Genomic DNA, 18,287 nt, shown 5'->3' on the forward strand with positions numbered 1-18,287 from the left:
GATTATCTTGATGCAATTTCAAAAGCGGGGGCGATATAGACGCTGACGATGACAGACACAGTTCCTCTATGAAAGCCGCTCTTCCTGTCCCAGCGGAACCGGGCTTATCTAGCTCCGCCACTGACGTGTTCATTCTTCTCTTTTGCAGAACTTAATGCTACAACTGGAAGCCTGCCTTCGACGACACCCATGTCTCCGTCGGCCATATCTACTCAGAACCTGGTCATGTCTTCATCAGGGGCGGGGGGAGATGCCAGCGTCACGCTGACTCTGGCCGATACTCAGGGCTTGCTCTCCGGAGGACTGGACACGGTCACACTCAACATTGCTTCTCAGGTAGAGCACGGCCTTTCCTTCATGGAGACTACCCTTTAGTTTATTCTTTCCTAAGTGTGTATTCTGATCGTCTGTTTCAAAATTGTTTTTTTTTTTCCTGATGAAAATACAAGTAGTATGTTCAATGCACAAAGGAGAGAACAAGAACATTCCGATAATACAGAAAACTGTTTTCAAAAAATCCTCCTCCCCAGGGGTGCCTGGGAGGCTCAGTCGGATGGGCGTCTGATTCTTGATTTCTGCTCCGGTCACGATCCAGGGTCATAGAGTCAAGCCCCAAGTCGGGCTGTGTGCTTTGGGTGGAGCCCGCTTGCCATTCTCTCCCTCTCCCTCTGCCCCTCCTCTGCTCGCAGGCGCTCACGCTGTCTCTCTCTGTGTCTCTCTCTTCCCCCATCTCAAAAAAGAAAAAAAAATCCACTGCCCAAACGGAACTAGGATTGCTGTGTTAGTATATATATCCTTGTAAACCTTCACGCGTTAACGTTTCTACAGAAATGAGTTCGTGTGTACGTGGCGTGGTGGGAACCTCTCGCCCGCTACTGCTCGGTGAGTATCTTCCCCGTCAGTGATTTCAGGAATACGCAGTTTTGGAGTGGCTCCGCAGCATGTAGCTCTAGGAGTTTATTGAGGGGCGTTCTGTGGCCCTCAGGGGCCCCACAGGTGGTGGAGGGATCTCACGCTCTCAGTCACTGTGTCCTTCGATGAGTCAGCAGGTGGCCGTGCTGGATTGCAGGTGTGCGTTTTGAATAGTGCGTTGAGCTGGGACACCGCAGCACGTCTCCGTTTAGTTGGAAAAGCCACGATACGGTAGAACGAAGGTAATTAAGGAGAACCTAGTTTCCCTCTGACCCCCTGGCTCCGAACCCCTTAGGACGCAGAGCGCGTTCGGGCAGCACCATCGTTCCGCCCCCCGGCGGCCCTGTGCGGAAGGGTACTTACCGGGCCCCCGGGGCGACAGTGTCCCGGACCCGTCATGCCAGGCGCACGCTGGCTGTTTTGACTCTGCAAACGGACTTCCCTCTTCTAGGTTCTAGTTCTTTCCATTTGTAAAAGAGGGACGTTTCCCGCCTCGCCCCCTGGCCAGTGCTGAGCCAGTTTCCAGCCGTAGGAACACAGGCCGTCGCGCTTGCGAAGTGCTCGAGGGCTGCTGGCCAGTGGCCCTGTCGGGGCCCCCGGGGTGACACGCACGCGGTGGCGACGCTGCCCGGGCGCCCCCCTGGGAGGGCCACTTGGAAGCCAGCGTCCGTGAACCTCATCCTCACCGAGTGGCCTTCTGTGGAAAAGCGTGTGGTGGGCGCTGTGCGGGGGGGGGCGGGGGGGGGGGCACCTGCTGAGTTCTGTGCAGCCAGTCCTTGCTCACATCGTGTGACAGTTACGTGTTCTCACGTGTTACTCAGCACCTGTTTTCATGACACAGTCACCCTTCTGAATACCGAAAATTAGCATTGTGTTGGTGGGGGCGCCTGAAAATTAGCATTCTGATGTGGGGGGGGGGCGCGCCTGAAAATAGCATTGTGTTGTGGGGGGGGGCCGCCTGAAAATAGCATTGTGTTGGGGGAGCCTGAAAATTAGCATCCTGATGTGGGGGGGAGGGGCACCTGAAAATAGCATTCTGTTGTTGGGGGGGCGTGTGAAAATGAGCATTGTGTTGTGGGGGGGGTGCCTGAAAAATAGCATTCTGTTGTGGGGGGGGCGCCTGAAAATTAGCATTGTGTTGGGGGGGGCCTGAAAATTAGCATTCTGATGTGGGGGGGGCACCTGAAAATACCATTGTGTTGTGGGGGGGGGCGCCTGAAAATAGCATTGTGTTTTGGGGGGGCGCCTGAAAATTAGCATTCTGATGGGGGGGGGGTGCCTGAAAATTAGCATCCTGATGTGGGGGGGGGGCGCCTGAAAATAGCATTCTGTTGTGGGGGGGGGGTGCCTGAAAATAGCATCCTGTTGTTGGGGGGGGGGCCTGAAAATTAGCATTGTGTTGTGGGGGGGCCTGAAAATTAGCATTCTGATGTGGGGGGGGCACCTGAAAATTGGCATTGTGTTGTGGGGGGGCCTGAAAATTAGCATTCTGATGTGGGGGGGGCACCTGAAAATTAGCATCTGTTGTGGGGTGGGGCGCCTGGGTGGCTCAGTCGGTAGAGCATCAGACTCGATCTCGGGGTTGTGAGGTCAAGCCCTGTGTTGGGCGTGGAACCTACATACATACATATATGGGGCAGGGGGTAGCCGTCTTAAGAGGTCCATGTGCTGTGTTTTCTTTCTAGATGCAGGATGCAGGGAGCCTGATTGTTTTCTGGTGAATCGCTGTGTGTTGTTATTTCCTACCCTGATTCTAGCGCGTCCGTCACAGGGCTGGGTTCGGGTCATCCGTGATCCGGGGCGGGCGGGTGGGGAAGGAGGCTGCGCAGAAAGTACCTTTTACGCACTTAACTCTGCGAAGAACAGACTGCCGGTCCAGGTCCACGATGCCATAAAGGGCCTTAGTTTATTTGCTCCACCTTTGACTTGCTGCTAAGCTGCCGATTTTATATTCACACGGTGGTAGCTGTAGACAGGACCTTGTATCGTGGTCGCCATTCAAAGCCTGACCTACGCATGGTGCCGCCTTGCCCTTGACCGGCTGTGGCCGGCGCTCGGCCTCGGCGACGTGACTGCCGTCGTGTTGCATTTGTCTCCAGCCCCCGGGCCGTGTCCCCGTGTGCACTTCTAGCCACGTAGTTCCGGAAGTAGCGTAAGGTAAAAACTATTCAAGGTACAGATTTTAATGAAATTCAGTGCCTTTGAATGACTTTTGTGGGGTGGGGTAAGGTTTGATCAGAAAGAGCCAGGGAACCATTTGCTTTTCTGATTATGGGTTTATTTTCTGTTGGTTAAATTAGATCGCTTTGTTTTCTGCAACAGTAGTATTACTGATCTCCAAGAGAAATTCTGTGGTTTTACTTGAATCTTTCCTGTCAGCTGCCAAACTTGGATTCACAATGATTTAAAACTGAAAATTTGAAAAGAAAAACAGAGCAAACCTGTCTTAGCTTTAGGAGTGTAATTTTTCTAAGTGTAATGAATTGTTGTACAAATAAAACCATCATTGTCAAGAGGTCAGTGAACATCTATGGAAGTGTCTATAAATATGTAAATTATCAGGATCGATTATGACTATAAAAATGTGACCTGGAAATCAAAGGTATTTGTGAGAAATTAATCGTTCTAGCAGTAAGTGTTGCATACAGGCGAGAGTCACTAAGACGCAAAAGCCGAATGGCTTAATATTAGTCCCTTAAGACTATTCACAACATGTGCTGCTTGAATTCAGTGAGGAAATAAGTGAGAGCAGTGAGAAGGAGCTGCTGTCTGCAGGTGAAAGTCACACAGCACGTGGAAGATCAGGGTCCCCCTAAAGGCACGGGAAGGACACGAGATTGTAAACACGTGAATTACAATTTAAGGAGGCAGTATATTTAAAAAGTAATACACTTTTTTGAGTGTCATTTTTCTATTTTTCTGTGTCTGTTTATAAAGTCCACAAAAGAAAATGGTTCTCAAAACAAAAAAAGGTGGTCTTAAGTAGTTTACTTACATCGTATCGTTAAATAGTTTTTAGCCAAGGGTCGAAGTTGAGTCTGTCGTAGCAGAATCTTTGAGACGAATACATTTATCTAAGACCACGATTAATCGTAATTTAAAACTTGAAACTAGCCCAACTAGAGAAGAATATTTTGTGGGGTAAATGATCATTCTGAGACAGAAAAGAATTAGTTTATTGAAAAATATAATGTGTTGAAGCCAAAGTTAGAATACAGTGATGTGACACACACTTGGATTAAGAAGTGACTTTGTAGTTACTCCGCTAGGGGAAGTATTAAAAGAAAAATTGGTGGGTTATGAAGATTGCTCTTTCAACTGCAAACCTGAAGTTAGGTTTTCTTTCCAAATGTTGGACTGTTGTTGGTGGGGGTGGGGATCAGGCCCAGGGTGTGTCGTCGCTAGGTGGCTAAGTGTGACAGTTTTTTTTGTTTGTTTTAAAAAATTTTTTTTCGTGTTTATTTTTGAGAGAGAGAGAGAGAGAGAGAGAGAGAGACAGAGCATGAACAGGGGAGGAGCAGAGAGAGGGAGACACAGAATCCAAAGCAGGCTCCAGGCTCTGAGCTGTCAGCACAGAGTCCGATGCGGGGTTGGAACCCATGAATTGCAAGATCATGACCTGAGCCGAAGTCGGACGCTTAACCGACTGAGCCACCCAGGCGCCCCTAAGTGTGACAGTTTTATAAGGAAATAAGTGCAAGCATATGTTTAAAACTCTGTTCAAGAAAGCAGAGTGATTCTTCAGCATTCTGAAAACAAAAAGAAGTAACTGATTCTTGATGGGAATTCTATTTTATATGAATTCTTGTGGGTTTTGGTTTCTTGTTTGTTCGTTTGGCTTTTATTAACTCTATTAGTACAGATAACTGGCCCGGTACCAAACATAGGAAACTTAGTGGTTAGACATGTAAAGGTGGTTTTCCGGGTCTTAATAAGAAGTCAGAATTTGACAGTGGGGTGAAGCGGACACTGACAAGTCTGATTGGAGACTCTCGATGTGAAAAGCAGCCGGTTCTGAAGCAACGGGACTTGTTTTAGCCCGGGCTGCTAATTCCAGCTCCTCTGCTTCCTTCCTGTGCGTGTCCCGTCCTGGTCCTGGCTTGTTCTAACTCTCGCGGCATTTTCATTGAGGCGCAGGGTTTATTGTAGTTCATTAAGAGTTCTACAGGGAATTGAGGCCATGAGCTGCTACGAACATATTCCTGGTGAGATTAGCACATGGGAATATTAAATTAGGTTGACTTAGAGGGACCTGACAGGGAGTCAGATTTGCCGTCGTACCAAGTCTCACCCATCAGTGTGGCAGCTCTTGGTAATTTTGCAGCAGTATTTCCCAGACTTGTTTGCACGTGAGAATCCTTGGCTCTCGTCCTGCAGGGTTGATTCAGTAGTAGTGGGTGGGGCTGGAGTCTGGTAGTGGTCCCCTCCCTCCCCGTGACTCTCCTGCAGCCCTCGGCCCAGCAGTGTTCAGGTGCTTGCAAAACCCACGTGTGCTTGAGAGCGAGAATTCCTGTAACTTCCAACACAGTGCGAGCCAAATATAGCAAAAAAATACACTGTAAGCAATACTGCGAAGCGAAAAGAAATGACTTTCAGATGGCGTCATTTTAGCAGATTCAGGTCACTGCATTCATGAGTGTGGCTGATGGTTGAGCATTTATTTTACTAGATGCTTGATTTTTATATATTAAAAAAATTTTTAACATTCATTTATTTTTGAGCGTGTGTGAGAGAGAGCAGGAGCAGGGAAAGGGCAGAGAGAGACACACACACCCACAGAATCCGAAGAGGCTCCAGGCTCCAAGCTGTTAGCACAGAGCCCGACATGGGGCTCGAACTCAGAAGCTGCGAAATTGTGACCTGAGCTGACGTTGGACGCTTGATCGACTGAGCCACCCAGGTGCTCCTGAATGCTTGATTTTTAAATCAGGGTGTATACGTTAGGAAGACTTAATATTAGCAGTTGAACCACCAACGATAAGCTAGTAAGTTACGTGTGTTTGGGGTTCTTTTCATTAAACTTTTTGAGATAATTACCGACTCGTCGTCAGTTTTAAGAAACATACGGGGGGAGCCGGCGCACCCAGTGGTAGTATCTTGTGAAGCTGCCGGTGTAGTATCACAGGACCTCCCATCCCACAAGTTCCAGCCCACGAGGTCCCTCACGTTTGATTTCCTGCATCCCCTTCCCCTGACAACTGCTCATCTGTCCCTCGCTTCTGTAATTTTGTCACTTCGGAACAAAAGGAGCTGCGATTTCTCCTCGAAAACCCTATAGGAGCTGAGTATCGCAGAGGCCTTAGCTTTCTTTGAGAGTATATGGATTTACCGAGCCAACGCTGGTTCTCAGGTGAATCAGAATTTCTGGCCAGCAGTTGCATTTGTCTTTGACGGGTAAAATTACGAAATGGGAATTGACGAATTTTGATCGATGCCATTCCCCCAAATCGGGTGGTTTGGCGAGAGGGCAGGCAGAGCCGGCCGCAGACAAGGCACCACGGACGGTGCGGGAGTCACCAGTACTTGAAGGGAGCCGTATCGAAGCGTCTTCCCCACCAGAGGGGGATAGCGAGCGGGAAGCTCTGTGGATGTAGATCGGAACTTTTCAAAATACGTCCGTGTAAAAAAATTTGATATATGGAGACACCTAAAATATCATTTTGGTTTTTTTGTAAAGGTGCCTGCAGAAAGCAGAGAATCCAAATCAATTTAAGACGCTCCTTTTGTCTAGAATCTATGACGATGTCCTTGTAAATTTATGTTCTGCCCCATTGCCTCTGTTTCCCTGTGTGCCTTGGGAAGTGTCTTTCCACAAGAAGTGGACCTAAAATTCCTTCACTGCCTTCTCAGTCCATTTTCCACCGCCCACCCCTGCTCAAGTCTCTGCCCCATTGGAGCACAGCTCGCGCAGTGTCCCAAAGACACAAGAACAGCCCTTGTCTTCAGCCGTGGGGGACCTGTGACACGGGCCACGTTCTTTACGACCCAAGTTCTCTTGGAGACTCCTGGCCCCTTCGTGCGTGGGTGTTGGCTCTTGAATCCTTGTGTTTCGCGCACACGTTCTGATCGCGGGTCGGCCGTGTCGGAGTCTGTGCCGATTCGGCAGCCCGCGCTGTGTGTGTGCGACGTTTGCGTGGCTCCCGCGCTGGCGTGTGCGGTCGGCCCGCCGGGCGCAGTGGGAGGTGTGCTGGAGCAGGGGAAGGCTCAAAGGAGCTGGTGGGCCACAGCAAAATGGAATGTGTGGTGTTCTGGGTTTTTTTTTTAAAGTTGATTTTGAGAGAGAGAATGAGCAGGGGAGGAGCAGAGAGAGAGGGAGACACAGAATCCGAAGCAGGTTCCAGGCTCTGAGCTGTCAGCACAGAGCCCCATGTGGGGCTTGAACCCGTGAACCGCGAGATCATGACCTGAGCTGAAACCAAGAGTCAGATGCTTAACCAACTGAGCCACCAGGCACCCCCCAAATGTGTGTTTTTAAGCGCGAGTGCTTATGATATATATATATATTTACAACTTTGTTGAGATATAACGTGTGTGCTGTAGTGTTCACTTGTTCAACTTAAAGTATACAACCTACCGGTCTTTAGTATGTTTACAGAGTTGCACACACATGATCACATCTAGTTCGGGAACATATCATCACCTCAGAAATGTGGCACCGTGAGCAGCTCGCAGTCACCCCCGTGTCACCCCTGCCCACCTCTCGCCGTCTCCCCCGCCCCTGACAAGCACCAGGCGCTCTCCCCTTCTGTGGACGCACCTGTTTGGGACGCGTCACATGAGTGGGTCTGCACCGGCCCCCCTCACTCAGCGTCTTCTGTTTCCACGGCTCACCCTTCTCGTGGCTGAAAAAAGCGTAGATACACCTCGGTTTACAACCCCTTCTTGGTTGCCGCGAATGTTCGTACATAAGCGTCTTTGTTTCCCTGGGGCAGATACCTGGGACGGAGCTGCCCGGTCACCTGCTGATTCTGTGGTTGTTTCCGAGGGCCTGCCAGCTCATTTTCCACAGTAACGGCTCCCGAAGCGATCTTTTAAATTCTTCCTGGGTTCGATAACGGTACGGCCTCTGACACAGTCTGTCTCCAGCAGGGTCAGCAGTTCCCAGCCTTACTCACGGATCCCTCGCTCTCCGGCCAAGGGGGAGCGGGCTCCCCACAGGTCATCTTAGTGAGCCACACCCCCCAGCCCTCCTCCGCTGCTGGCGAAGACATCGCCTACCAGGTACGTCACACTCAGCCCCAGGTGCTGACGCACACGGACCGGGAAGGGCTGGTCCCTCTGGGGGGGCCGTCTGCACCCGAGCAGGGATGAGGAGTGGGCGCTGCGGGGCAGCCAGTGGTGAGCGGAGGACACTGGTCTCGTCCGGGCGGTGATATGTTGCTTGTTGGGTGGGCTTTCCGTATTGCAGGGTCAGGTAGAAACAACTCGTGAGTCTGGTTGTAAATTTATTCCTCTGGCCAACCGATCCGATTTCACTCGGCCGTTTACCTGCGTTTAGTTCTTTTCATAGGTTTTCTTGTCAAGCCTTTGCTGATTGTTTTAAGTCTGCTTATACTTTTTCATGCATCACACCTATATGTGTCTGCATGACCTATTTGTCATTTGACCAGTTTTGTACTCAAAATGCATGTTTTCAGGGTCTAAGATTTAGTGAATGATAGTTCTAAATATACAAGAATCTAAAAACTCTTTCCTTAAAACTTTTCAAAGTTAAAGTACAGATAATAAATACTGACTGTAAGCAGCATTACATTTTATGCAATTTTAGCAAGTAAGTTTTCAAGAAAATTTCTCATTGGCCTTTCAATGGGATGAGGACTCCTTTTTTATTTTTTTTATTTTTTTTTATTTTTGAAAGAGAGCACGAGTGGGGGAGGGGCAGATGGAGAGAGAGACACAGATTGTGAAGCAGGCTCCAGGTCTGAGCTGTCAGCACAGAGCCCCACGTGGGGCTTGAACTTGTAAAACCATGAGATCATGACCCGAGCCGAAGTCAGATGCTTAAGTGAGCCACTCAGGCGCCCCCCAAGGACTCCTTTGTGATGAAGAATTGAGACACGGTCAGCCTCATGCAGCTGCATGTCAGCGGGGGTCATGGTAGCCCACTTGTCTCCGGGGCTCTCGGGCTGTGCTGCCCGTGGAGGACGGCCTGGGGAGGCTCCCCATCTGATCTTTCACTTGTGGTCCCAGCGATAGGGCGCCGCCTCGAGTCTTCATGTCTTGTGATGGCGTCCAGTTACCATAGCTACTGGGAAGGACCGGCGGAGGAATGGAGGCACGTCAGCGCCATTAGCTCCCAGGGTCTGTTTTAGGGACTGCACTTTTTGCATCATTTGCTTTAATCGTGTGGTTTGTTTTTGTTTTTGTTTTAATTTTTTTTAATGTTTATTTATTTTTGAGAGAGAGAGAGACAGAGACAGAGCACGAGCAGGGGAGGGGCAGAGAGAGGAGACACAGAATCTGAAACAGGCTCCAGGCTCCGAGCTGTCAGCACAGAGCCCGATGCAGGGCTCGAACTCAAACTGCGAGATCATGACCTGAGCCGAAGTCGGACGCTCAACCGACTGAGCCACGCAGGCGCTTTGAGTCTGATTTATTCCAGGGGTTTTCAGACTTTTTTTTGACTCACAACAAATATATTTTATGCGCTGATCTGAATACACAGTGCGTCCTTGTTTCTTTGCTTTGCACACACCGTCACATGTAGAAACGTGTACCCCTAACAGACACCACAAAGTGACACCTATTTATGGCATGTGACGCAACTGTGCCTCTCATGTTTTCTATTTTGTTTTTTCATTCCATTCTTTTTTTTTTTATTACAGCACAGATTAATAATATTAGAGCACCTTGTAGAAATCTTTTCTTGTTAGGTGTTTAAATTTTATCCACTTCTGTATATTACAGTATTATGAAAAAGTACTTGATAAACTAGAACAAAAATGTTGAAAATCCCATCAATTATCTTTATAACTATTTCTGATTTTCTTCCACTAAATTGTTCTATATAAGTTTTCACCTGCAAAACCAAAGTCTTTTTTATAAAAGTGAGTAGTAAACTCCTCTGGCTTTATTTATTCTCCGGGTGCTAATAGCATCCCATTAACATGATTTGAAAACCTAATTCATTGTGGTTAAAGTTTGGAGAAAATGCTCTCATCCAATCAAAAGCTAAAAACCCCTTCTACTAAGTATTGTTTATATTGCACTTTGCTGAAAAGATCTTCAGCCAAGGCAGCAGCATTGTGGGGGCAGTGTCCTTTATACTTGTCTCTGCTAAAACTACCATCACGAGTAGCATTTCCTGAGTACGTGCTGTAAGCCAGGCGTCATTCTCAGGACCTTTCATGGGTTACCTCATCGAACCGTCGCCAGCCCTGATAGTTACGGTTGACCAGACGAGGAAGCCAGGGACAGGGTGGAGAAGCTCTCTCCAGAGCAGCCGGGACGTCAGGTGGGAGCCGAATTTGCACCTGGGAGGTCATGTGTGCGGAACCGCGTTCCGTTCTCTAAACTCTGCCCCGAGTGCGAGAGCGGGCCGGTCAGATAGGATGCCTGGGTCCCCGCCGCCCCCCCTAGGGTGACAGACGACGCTCGGGGCTGGGTGTGCCTGTGTCGGAGGGTGCCTCTGTCGCTCTGCTGCGAGCCGCAGCCGTGGAGTAACGCCCGGGGTTTCCGGCCCCGCCGCAGGTCGCTGACGTCTCTGCCAGCCTGGCCCAGGGCGGGCCGCCCGAGAAGGAGGCCCGGCTGCACCAGTGCGTGGAGTGTGGCCGCGGCTTCGCGTCGGCCGCCATGCTGCTGCAGCACAGCAAGGAGGTGCACGGCCGGGAGCGCATCCACGTGTGTCCCGTGTGCAGGAAGGCCTTCAAGCGCGCCACTCACCTCAAGGTAGGCTCCCCTGCGGCCCGGCCGCCGTCCCCCAGCACCGCCACCCCCTCCGAGGGTGACCGACGCGATTCGGTGGAAGTCCCGAATCTCACCGGTGGAAAGAAAAGGGTAACAAATGTGTCGAAGGCACCCGGGAACCCTCTGGAAGAGCTCCCGGCGGCCAGAGCTGGAACAGTTGCAGCAAGAAAAGGTATGAGGTAGCGTTGGGTTATAACCCACGGCGCACGATAAATCCCCGCGAGTCCTCGCGGGCGTAAATGTGCTTGGAGAAGTTAATGGCCAGGAAGAGGAGACAAACCCAAGCAATCTGGACACCGCCCTCGTGGCGTCCCCTCCTCCTTCCTTCTTCCCCAGGGCGCACGAGGATGCGCGAAAAGCAGAGTTAAGTGTGCCTGGGAGGGGCTGACAGGTGAGATGTCAGCCACGTGCTGCAGCTTGTCCACGGTCACGGTCATGGAGCAGCCTGTGTGCCCCTGATAGTCTGGGACCGAGACACCTCCTTACCCCCTAAGCCCAGAGCCACGGTCCCGTCACGGGAAACATTTCAGACGGTTCTCAGCTGACGAACATGCTACAGAATAGCTGAGCGGTGCTCCTAAAAACCGTCAAGGTCACGGGCAACGAGGGAGGACAGAGGCCCTGGAGAGCCTCACAGCTGGTGCCCGAGGGCGGCGGGGTCGGCCTGCTGTGTCCGACCCGCGGGGCGGGGCCCCGGGTGGGCCGTGCCGCGGCCGTGATCCCGTGGCCGAGTTGCCTTTCCTGTCACAGGTCTGTGGTCCCGGCGTGACCCCAGGTGTCTTGTGTGGTCGTTAACAGGAGCACATGCAGACGCACCAAGCCGGCCCTTCCCTCAGCTCCCAGAAGCCCAGAGTGTTCAAGTGTGACACCTGTGAGAAGGCGTTCGCCAAGCCCAGCCAGCTGGAGCGGCACAGCCGCATCCACACAGGTAACCGGGGCGCCGCCGACGAGTAAGGGGATCGCGCCACACGTGCCCTGTGGAGCTGGGCCTGCACGCTGCCGTCGCTCACTTGGCACGCTGGCTTCCGCAGGCCACGGAGTTTGTGGTCTCCTGGGCGACCACAGAACTCACGACGCGGGAGGCGCCGGCTGCTGCGTCCTCCGGGGCTGGGCCCGCATTCGGGGGCCCTTCCTTCCCTTCCCCTGCATCCTCAGGCTTCTCTGTGCGGACGTCCTGTCCCCACCTGAGCCTGCTCGGGTCTGTCCCTGCCTCTCCCGCCCCGTGACGCGCCACCCGCCCTGACCCGGCCCGGCGGCCTCTGCCTCAGCGCCTTCCCTGCTCCGCCGAGGCCTGGTCTGCCTCCGCGCCGGCCGGGTGGAGACCCTGGGGGGCAGGCGGACGTGGCCGTCTCGTGCCCTCTGAGGACCTGCAGCTGCGCCTGCTGTCCCGTGACTGGCGTTGCTGTGCGCGACCTGTGCTGGCCTCCAGGTCTCCCTCCGCCCGGCCTCCTCTGACTCCTCTTCAGGTGTCAGCCCCGACACCGCCCCCCACGAGGCCTCTGCGCCCTCCGGTGCCCCTGGCCGGCCCCGGGCTCTGGCGTCCTCGGGGACGTCCCCGGTGGTCCGCACAGGCCGGCACTCGGCAGCGTGGGAGTGAAAAGCAGCGATGCCCTACCTGCTCGTGTATTGACGCGCTAAGGGGCTTTGCCAACGAGCGGGGTGCGCACGGAGGCGTGGAGAGCCCGCTGCTGGCACGTCGCCCCGTGCGCTGCGTGCCGCTGACCGGGACCGCCCCCCGTCCCGCGGGCGCTCCGTCTGCAAACCAGCGGAGAGCCCCGTGCAGCCTCCGGTCCCTGCGGCCGCCTCTGCTCCGGCAGGGTGTGTGTGGGCCCACAGGGACGATCCCCCCTCTGGGTCCCCCGAGTCCCCTCACCGGTGGTTGTAATGACGTCTGTGATACGGTTCCCTGTGTGTGAGGGAGCACCGTCACAGGTACGACGTCCTCGCGTGCAGAGTCCCGGGGATTACGGCAGGACAGCGTCGGAGCCCTTTCACGGCTCTGCCTGGCACCGGTGAACCGTGGTTGAGACCTCCTGTGTCTCGGCCGCTGGGTAGCAGGGACGGACTTGGCGTGACACCCTGGGAGCATGCAGGGCAGGTGATCTCTGAGCCACCGCGCGGTGCTTCCTGCTGACACGTGGTCCAGGAAGGCCGGGCCGGGAGAGGGACAGACCCCTGACCAGGAGGCAGCCGTGCAGAGTCCACGGGAAAGAACCTTGTAGGCCCAGAGGAAGGGGTCGTGCCCTGGGGGCTTGGCGGTGGCCCGGCGTGTGGGGCAGAGGCAGGGACGGCGAGGGGCAGGGCTGCGGGCCGGAGGGGGCACTGGAGACGAGCCCACTGCCAGACGGGCTGGCCGCGGGAGGCCGACATGGAAGCTTTGCCTTCAGTGTTCAGCTTGTGCATTAACTCAAAAGCAGCTAAAATGGCATTTGAGAAAATACTAGATAAATCAGCCTTTTAATTAAGTGGTTTTGATGTTCTCGCCTGCTTAATGTTTTCTTGCCTTACTGCCTAAGGTGTATCAGCAACATTTTGTGTAAGCCACGGGCGTTCTCCTTTTATTTCCAGATGCTTCTAGGAGTTGCAGTAGCTTTTGATTCAGCCTTTATTTTGGGTCTCGCTGTGGGGTACATTCGCCCTAGCACTCTGTGGAGGCTGCTCAGGACGCTTTCCCCGTGTGTGCCCTCGGGCGCGGCGGCGCGGGGGGCGGAGGGGGGCGCTCCCGTGTGCGCCGCGTCCGGAGGGCGCTCACGTGTGTGGTCCCCCCAGGGGAGCGGCCGTTCCACTGCACGCTCTGCGAGAAGGCCTTCAACCAGAAGAGCGCGCTGCAGGTGCACATGAAGAAGCACACGGGCGAGAGGCCCTACAAGTGTGACTACTGCGTCATGGGCTTCACCCAGAAGAGCAACATGAAGCTGCACATGAAGCGGGCGCACAGCTACACCGGTAAGGCCCGCCCCCGCCTGCTACGGCCCGCCCCGGCCCGTCTCCCCCCTCCCCCCCGCCCCGGCCCGTCTCCCCCCTGCCCCCCGCCCCCCCCCACCACGGCCCGTCTCCCCCCCTGCCCCCCACCCCTCCCCCCACCACGCCCATCTCCCCCCTGCCCCCCGCCCCCCCTCCCCCCCCACGGCCCGTCTCCCCCCTGCCCCCCGCCCCGGCCCGTCTCCCTCCTGGTCCTTGGTGGCCCGCACAGCACCCGGCTGTGCCAGGGAGGCAAGGGGAGCACATGGCCTCGCCACGGCCACCGTGGACACTGCTAGCTGAGCGGGAGGCCCGTGCTTCTGTGTCTCGGGATCATGGTTGTTCAGGACGGCGGGGTCCGGGAGCCAGCGGGACGGGCCTTCACCTGGGGCGGGGCATCCAGAGAGGGAGCCTTTGTTGTCACACAAACATTCTGTGCTCCTCGTCCTGTGAGGAGGCCATGCCCGCCGTATTGGTGGGATTCGTGATTAATCGCTCACCACGGCCCGCGTTGACGTGACCGTCCGGCAGCGAGCGTGCGCGGCAAGGGCCGTTCATTCACATTCCAAGAGCGGAAGTTGTCACCCCCATAATTATTTAAGCTGCAGCTCAAATGATTTTTCCAGTGGGACGGAAAGCGACCCAATTTAGAGATCCCTGGTCTCTGTTTAATCGTCTCTGTGTAAACGTGAGCAGCCGTGTGCCGCTGGCCGAGCCCCCGCCTGCTCTTTCCCGTCTGTGCTGCAGGAAGCGTGCAGGAGCCCGTGGCCCCGCAGGAGCCCGGAGCGGAGGAGCTGAGCCGGACCCTCCAGCTGGAAGACGTGGTGCAGGAGGCCGCGAGCGAGTGGCAGGCCTTGGCCGGCGTGTTCTGACGCGCCCGTCCCCGCCTGGACGGCCGTCCCTCGAGTCGCATGTGGCGGAAGAACAGAGCGCTTGGAGTGTCCGTGTTGAAGCTCCAAGTGTCAAGGATGTTACCACCGCGGTGTTTCAGTTATAAAATTATCTAAGAATCATTGTCTTTCAGAGACTGAGAGGAAAAAACCGGGGACGGTGTGAACGCGGTGCCGTCATTTGTCTACGAATCATTGAGCTCAGGTACTACGATAGGTAGTTTCCCCCTCTACTCGGCGGCCAGTGCATCTAGTTAAACAGAACTTAACTGGATCTCACTGTCCTCGTGGTGTGACGTCTTTGTATTGGCAAAGACGAAAGTTACCACGGAAAAAGTAAGATAGTTTCCTTCATGCTTTCTGTCGTAAGAAGCAGAGCTTATAAAACACACATAAAATTAGGTGCATGAAGTTCGAAAAATGTCAGAACACACAGGGAAGTTTTTTCCATTTCTTTTCCTCTGTGCATTTTGAAGTTAGAAATGGACTGTTTTTGGTCTACCGTAAGTTAATCTAACTAGTTCCTTGAGAGCTGGCTGGACCAGTTCTCTCCGCATTACGTTTGTCTGACCATTAGCTACAGGAACACAGCATCGGGGCAGAAACCTGGGGGGCTGTAAACCCGACGCCGAGAAGGATTAAACCGTCCTCACGGGAGGGGCTGCACTTGCTTCTTTAGTCGACATCCAGGTACGCGGGTTAGACGGTTGCAGAAAGCACAAGCCATACGTCACAAGCAGGGAAGGGCAGAGCTGGCTCCCGGGGGTGAGGGCGCCGTGGCCCTGCCCAGCCCGACGCCTGAGAGGTGCATTTGTAGATTAAAGGTAAGGACCGTACGAGCCCCGTGACTTTCTCTTCACGCATAAGCAGGTGTATTTTTTATTTCAGGGAATTCTTTACTATCATCAATGGTGCCACATTGAACACGTCCCAAACCAAATCCCACCCCGTGCGGGGGGCAGTGTGCGTTGCTCCTACAGCATTCCAAAGATGGAAAGTTCTTTACTTCATGTGAATTTCTCCTTCAGAGTTATTTATATGTTCTATATATAAATACATATGTACATACGCAGATATATGGGCCTCTGTGTGGCTGAACAGTATATTTTGTAAATAGAAGCTCTAGTCCCCAGATTCCAGAGAGAGCGTCAGAGTTTTTAGCTCCCTGCGAGCACTTCAGATCAGTATTGTATTCGTTATATTCACAAATGGGTATCTTTTCATTGTAACATAAAGGTGGGGTTGCTTTGCCTTTGGTTTTTTCTTCCTGAAAAATAATTGCTTTTATTTTCTCTCATTGCCTCCCTGGTTTCAGAAGAGAGCAGTTTTATTATAAATATTGTATGGACTTTGTATATTAAGAGACGGGCTCATTTCAGATTCCTGAAGAAAGAGACATTCTCACTGTTATTTTTTCAAAGGGCATCTTTTGATTTTTTTTTGTTGTTGTTGTTGTTGTTCACTTTGGGCATATGTATATAAGTAATATTGGTGGTGATATAAAAACTTTTGTTATGTGAAAATATTTAAGTCAGAAAACTGTTAAATAATATTACTTTTTTTTCAAACTGCTTTGTGTATTGTATATTTTTTTAAGGAAAAAAAAAAAAAGCCTTATTTGACTTATTCTTGTGATACTGGACTTCTATATCCTGAGGTTCTCCTTGAATGTCATTGTGTACCGGCAGTAGTCCATATATTCAGAATAATTGTAATTGTGCCAGAGTTTTAAAGATTCTGCTTTTAATGCACTTTTCTTTTATAATTTTGTATTAAAATATTTTAGAAATGTTGATTAATTTTGGTGAACAGAGATCTCCAAAGTTGAAATTATTGCATTTAAAAAATTTTGTTCTCGCTAGGTTATTTATTTTGGTTGTAGCATTAAATGTCATCTCTCAGGACAGTGTCTAAAAGGGTTTGATTCCTACTTGTACAGAAAGCGTAGTTCAGTGAACTGTATTGGTGAACTGCCTGTTTACGTAAGGCCTTACCAGGTGAATCTAAAGCCTACTTTTATTTTCGTCAAAGAAAATGAGGAACAATCTATCAATAATTCATTTTGTGAGTTTTCTCGATTTATTAACTCAGCAGGCAAACACAAGACATTAATATATTATTTTTATTTACTTCCTAGTTATAAAAGCTGCTTCTTTGCAAAACATTCCTTGAAAATATAAGGTTTTGTAAAGACATAATTTCACTTGAACCTTTGGTGGAGTACAGGTTGATCTTTATATTTTACTGGTTAATAAATGTCTTCTGACAAGAGATTTCTAGCCTCCTGCATAACCAGGGTTTTGAGAACAGATAACTGTATTTTTAGAAATATCTCCTCATAGCGTACCTGCTTTGGAATAACAATAAATAAAAAATGAAGTTAGGAAGTGTGATTAATTTTTTTCTTTTAAAGTATTTAATACGTAATAGTTTGGCACATGAATTAATTTCAAGTTCAGATCATTTTTAACAGAGCAGAACTTTAGCGATCTTTCCCTTCCCCTCTGTGAAGGCCGGACGACGAGGACTTAACCCCCTGGAAGGTCCCTCTGAGGGGCTCCAGACCTCACAAATCAGGATGTGGGTCAGTGACAGGCGCACCATCCATGTGAGCTATGAATGTCCCTCCTGTTGTCCGTTGTCTTCATGATTGGCCACCTTAGACAATCCCCTGGTCACTTGGGTCCCTCTGGAAAGTGCGTGACTGTCCTGAACCCACTCTGGTGGTGAGGGGAGGGTCCAGGAGCACTCACGTGAGCCTAGAGGGTGACCTGCCTTTGCACAGACACTAAGAACCAGGGGATGCTTCCTGGGGCGGGCGGGCAGCCAGGGTGTGGCGGGCGTAGGGTCCCGTCCCCTGGAGGACACAAGGGTGGTCCTGTTTTCCCAGAACAATAGAGTAAAATAAAAACATCTCTTCAGAAATGTAAACCGAAGTGTCCCTACCCCGGGCCCTCCTCTGTGGGTCCCCCAGTGCTTGCACGGGTCGGGGGGAGGGGGGTCAGACCCCACAAGGGACTGGGGGAGACGCCTGCCTGGCTGTTCGGTGCAGACCCGACCCCCCGCCGCCCAACGCGGATGGGACGGGACCATCTGTTCTAACGAGGAATTCCCACTGACTGCCCCGTCGGGTTTCTGTTCCGAGCAAGTGAGACACTGAATGGGGCAGCGACTCTAGCTTGATATCCTGTGCTCCCTGCCCCATTGCCTGTAAGGGAACGTGAGCTTGGCCTTCACGATTATACCCAGTTCTCCCATCTCTGAACCTCCCGTGGAGCATTTATGTGCCAGAAATGCTTGCGCTGGTACAGGTACAAGGTTTTCTTAGAAGTGTGAGTAGGTTTCTGTTCTCCTTCGCAGACAAATATCTGTAACTCATGAAGGTGCACACTTTTGACATTAAATGATCACTCAGATTTATGTAAGTAACACCTTTGAAAGAAGATACGTAAGATACGTAGGTCTGCTTTCTGGGTGTTCTTTTTAGAGACTTCTCATGCCTGCTTTTTTGCCTGTTTTTTTTTTTTTTTTTCTTCCCAGAAGTTTATTTCAAAATCATTATTGTGTCCCCACCACCACCACCAAAAAAATAATAATCCAAGGGTCGGTCATCGCTAA

General features: G+C 51.9%; 1 protein-coding gene across 7 annotated transcripts in view; it reads left to right on the top strand.

The window, feature by feature from the left end:
• Nucleotides 1–17,052, top strand: part of ZNF236 (zinc finger protein 236) — a 106,896-nt gene extending 89,844 nt beyond the window's left edge. For 5 of the 7 annotated variants that reach the window (XM_042962868.1, XM_042962869.1, XM_042962870.1 and 2 more), the window contains 6 exons: nt 149–336; nt 7,999–8,133; nt 10,603–10,800; nt 11,617–11,746; nt 13,588–13,764; nt 14,527–17,052. In XM_042962868.1, coding sequence (XP_042818802.1) covers nt 149–336; nt 7,999–8,133; nt 10,603–10,800; nt 11,617–11,746; nt 13,588–13,764; nt 14,527–14,651 — 953 coding nt within the window. In that variant the 3' untranslated portion in view covers nt 14,652–17,052. Of the gene's footprint in view, nt 1–148; nt 337–7,998; nt 8,134–10,602; nt 10,801–11,616; nt 11,747–13,587; nt 13,765–14,526 lie in introns of those variants that run through there. The other 2 variants (XM_042962867.1, XM_042962873.1) reach the window with 2 other exon arrangements.
• Nucleotides 17,053–18,287: the final 1,235 nt, after the last annotated feature.

Source organism: Panthera tigris, chromosome D3, assembly GCF_018350195.1.
Source record: "Panthera tigris isolate Pti1 chromosome D3, P.tigris_Pti1_mat1.1, whole genome shotgun sequence".
In the NCBI taxonomy this organism is placed as follows: domain Eukaryota; kingdom Metazoa; phylum Chordata; class Mammalia; order Carnivora; family Felidae; genus Panthera; species Panthera tigris.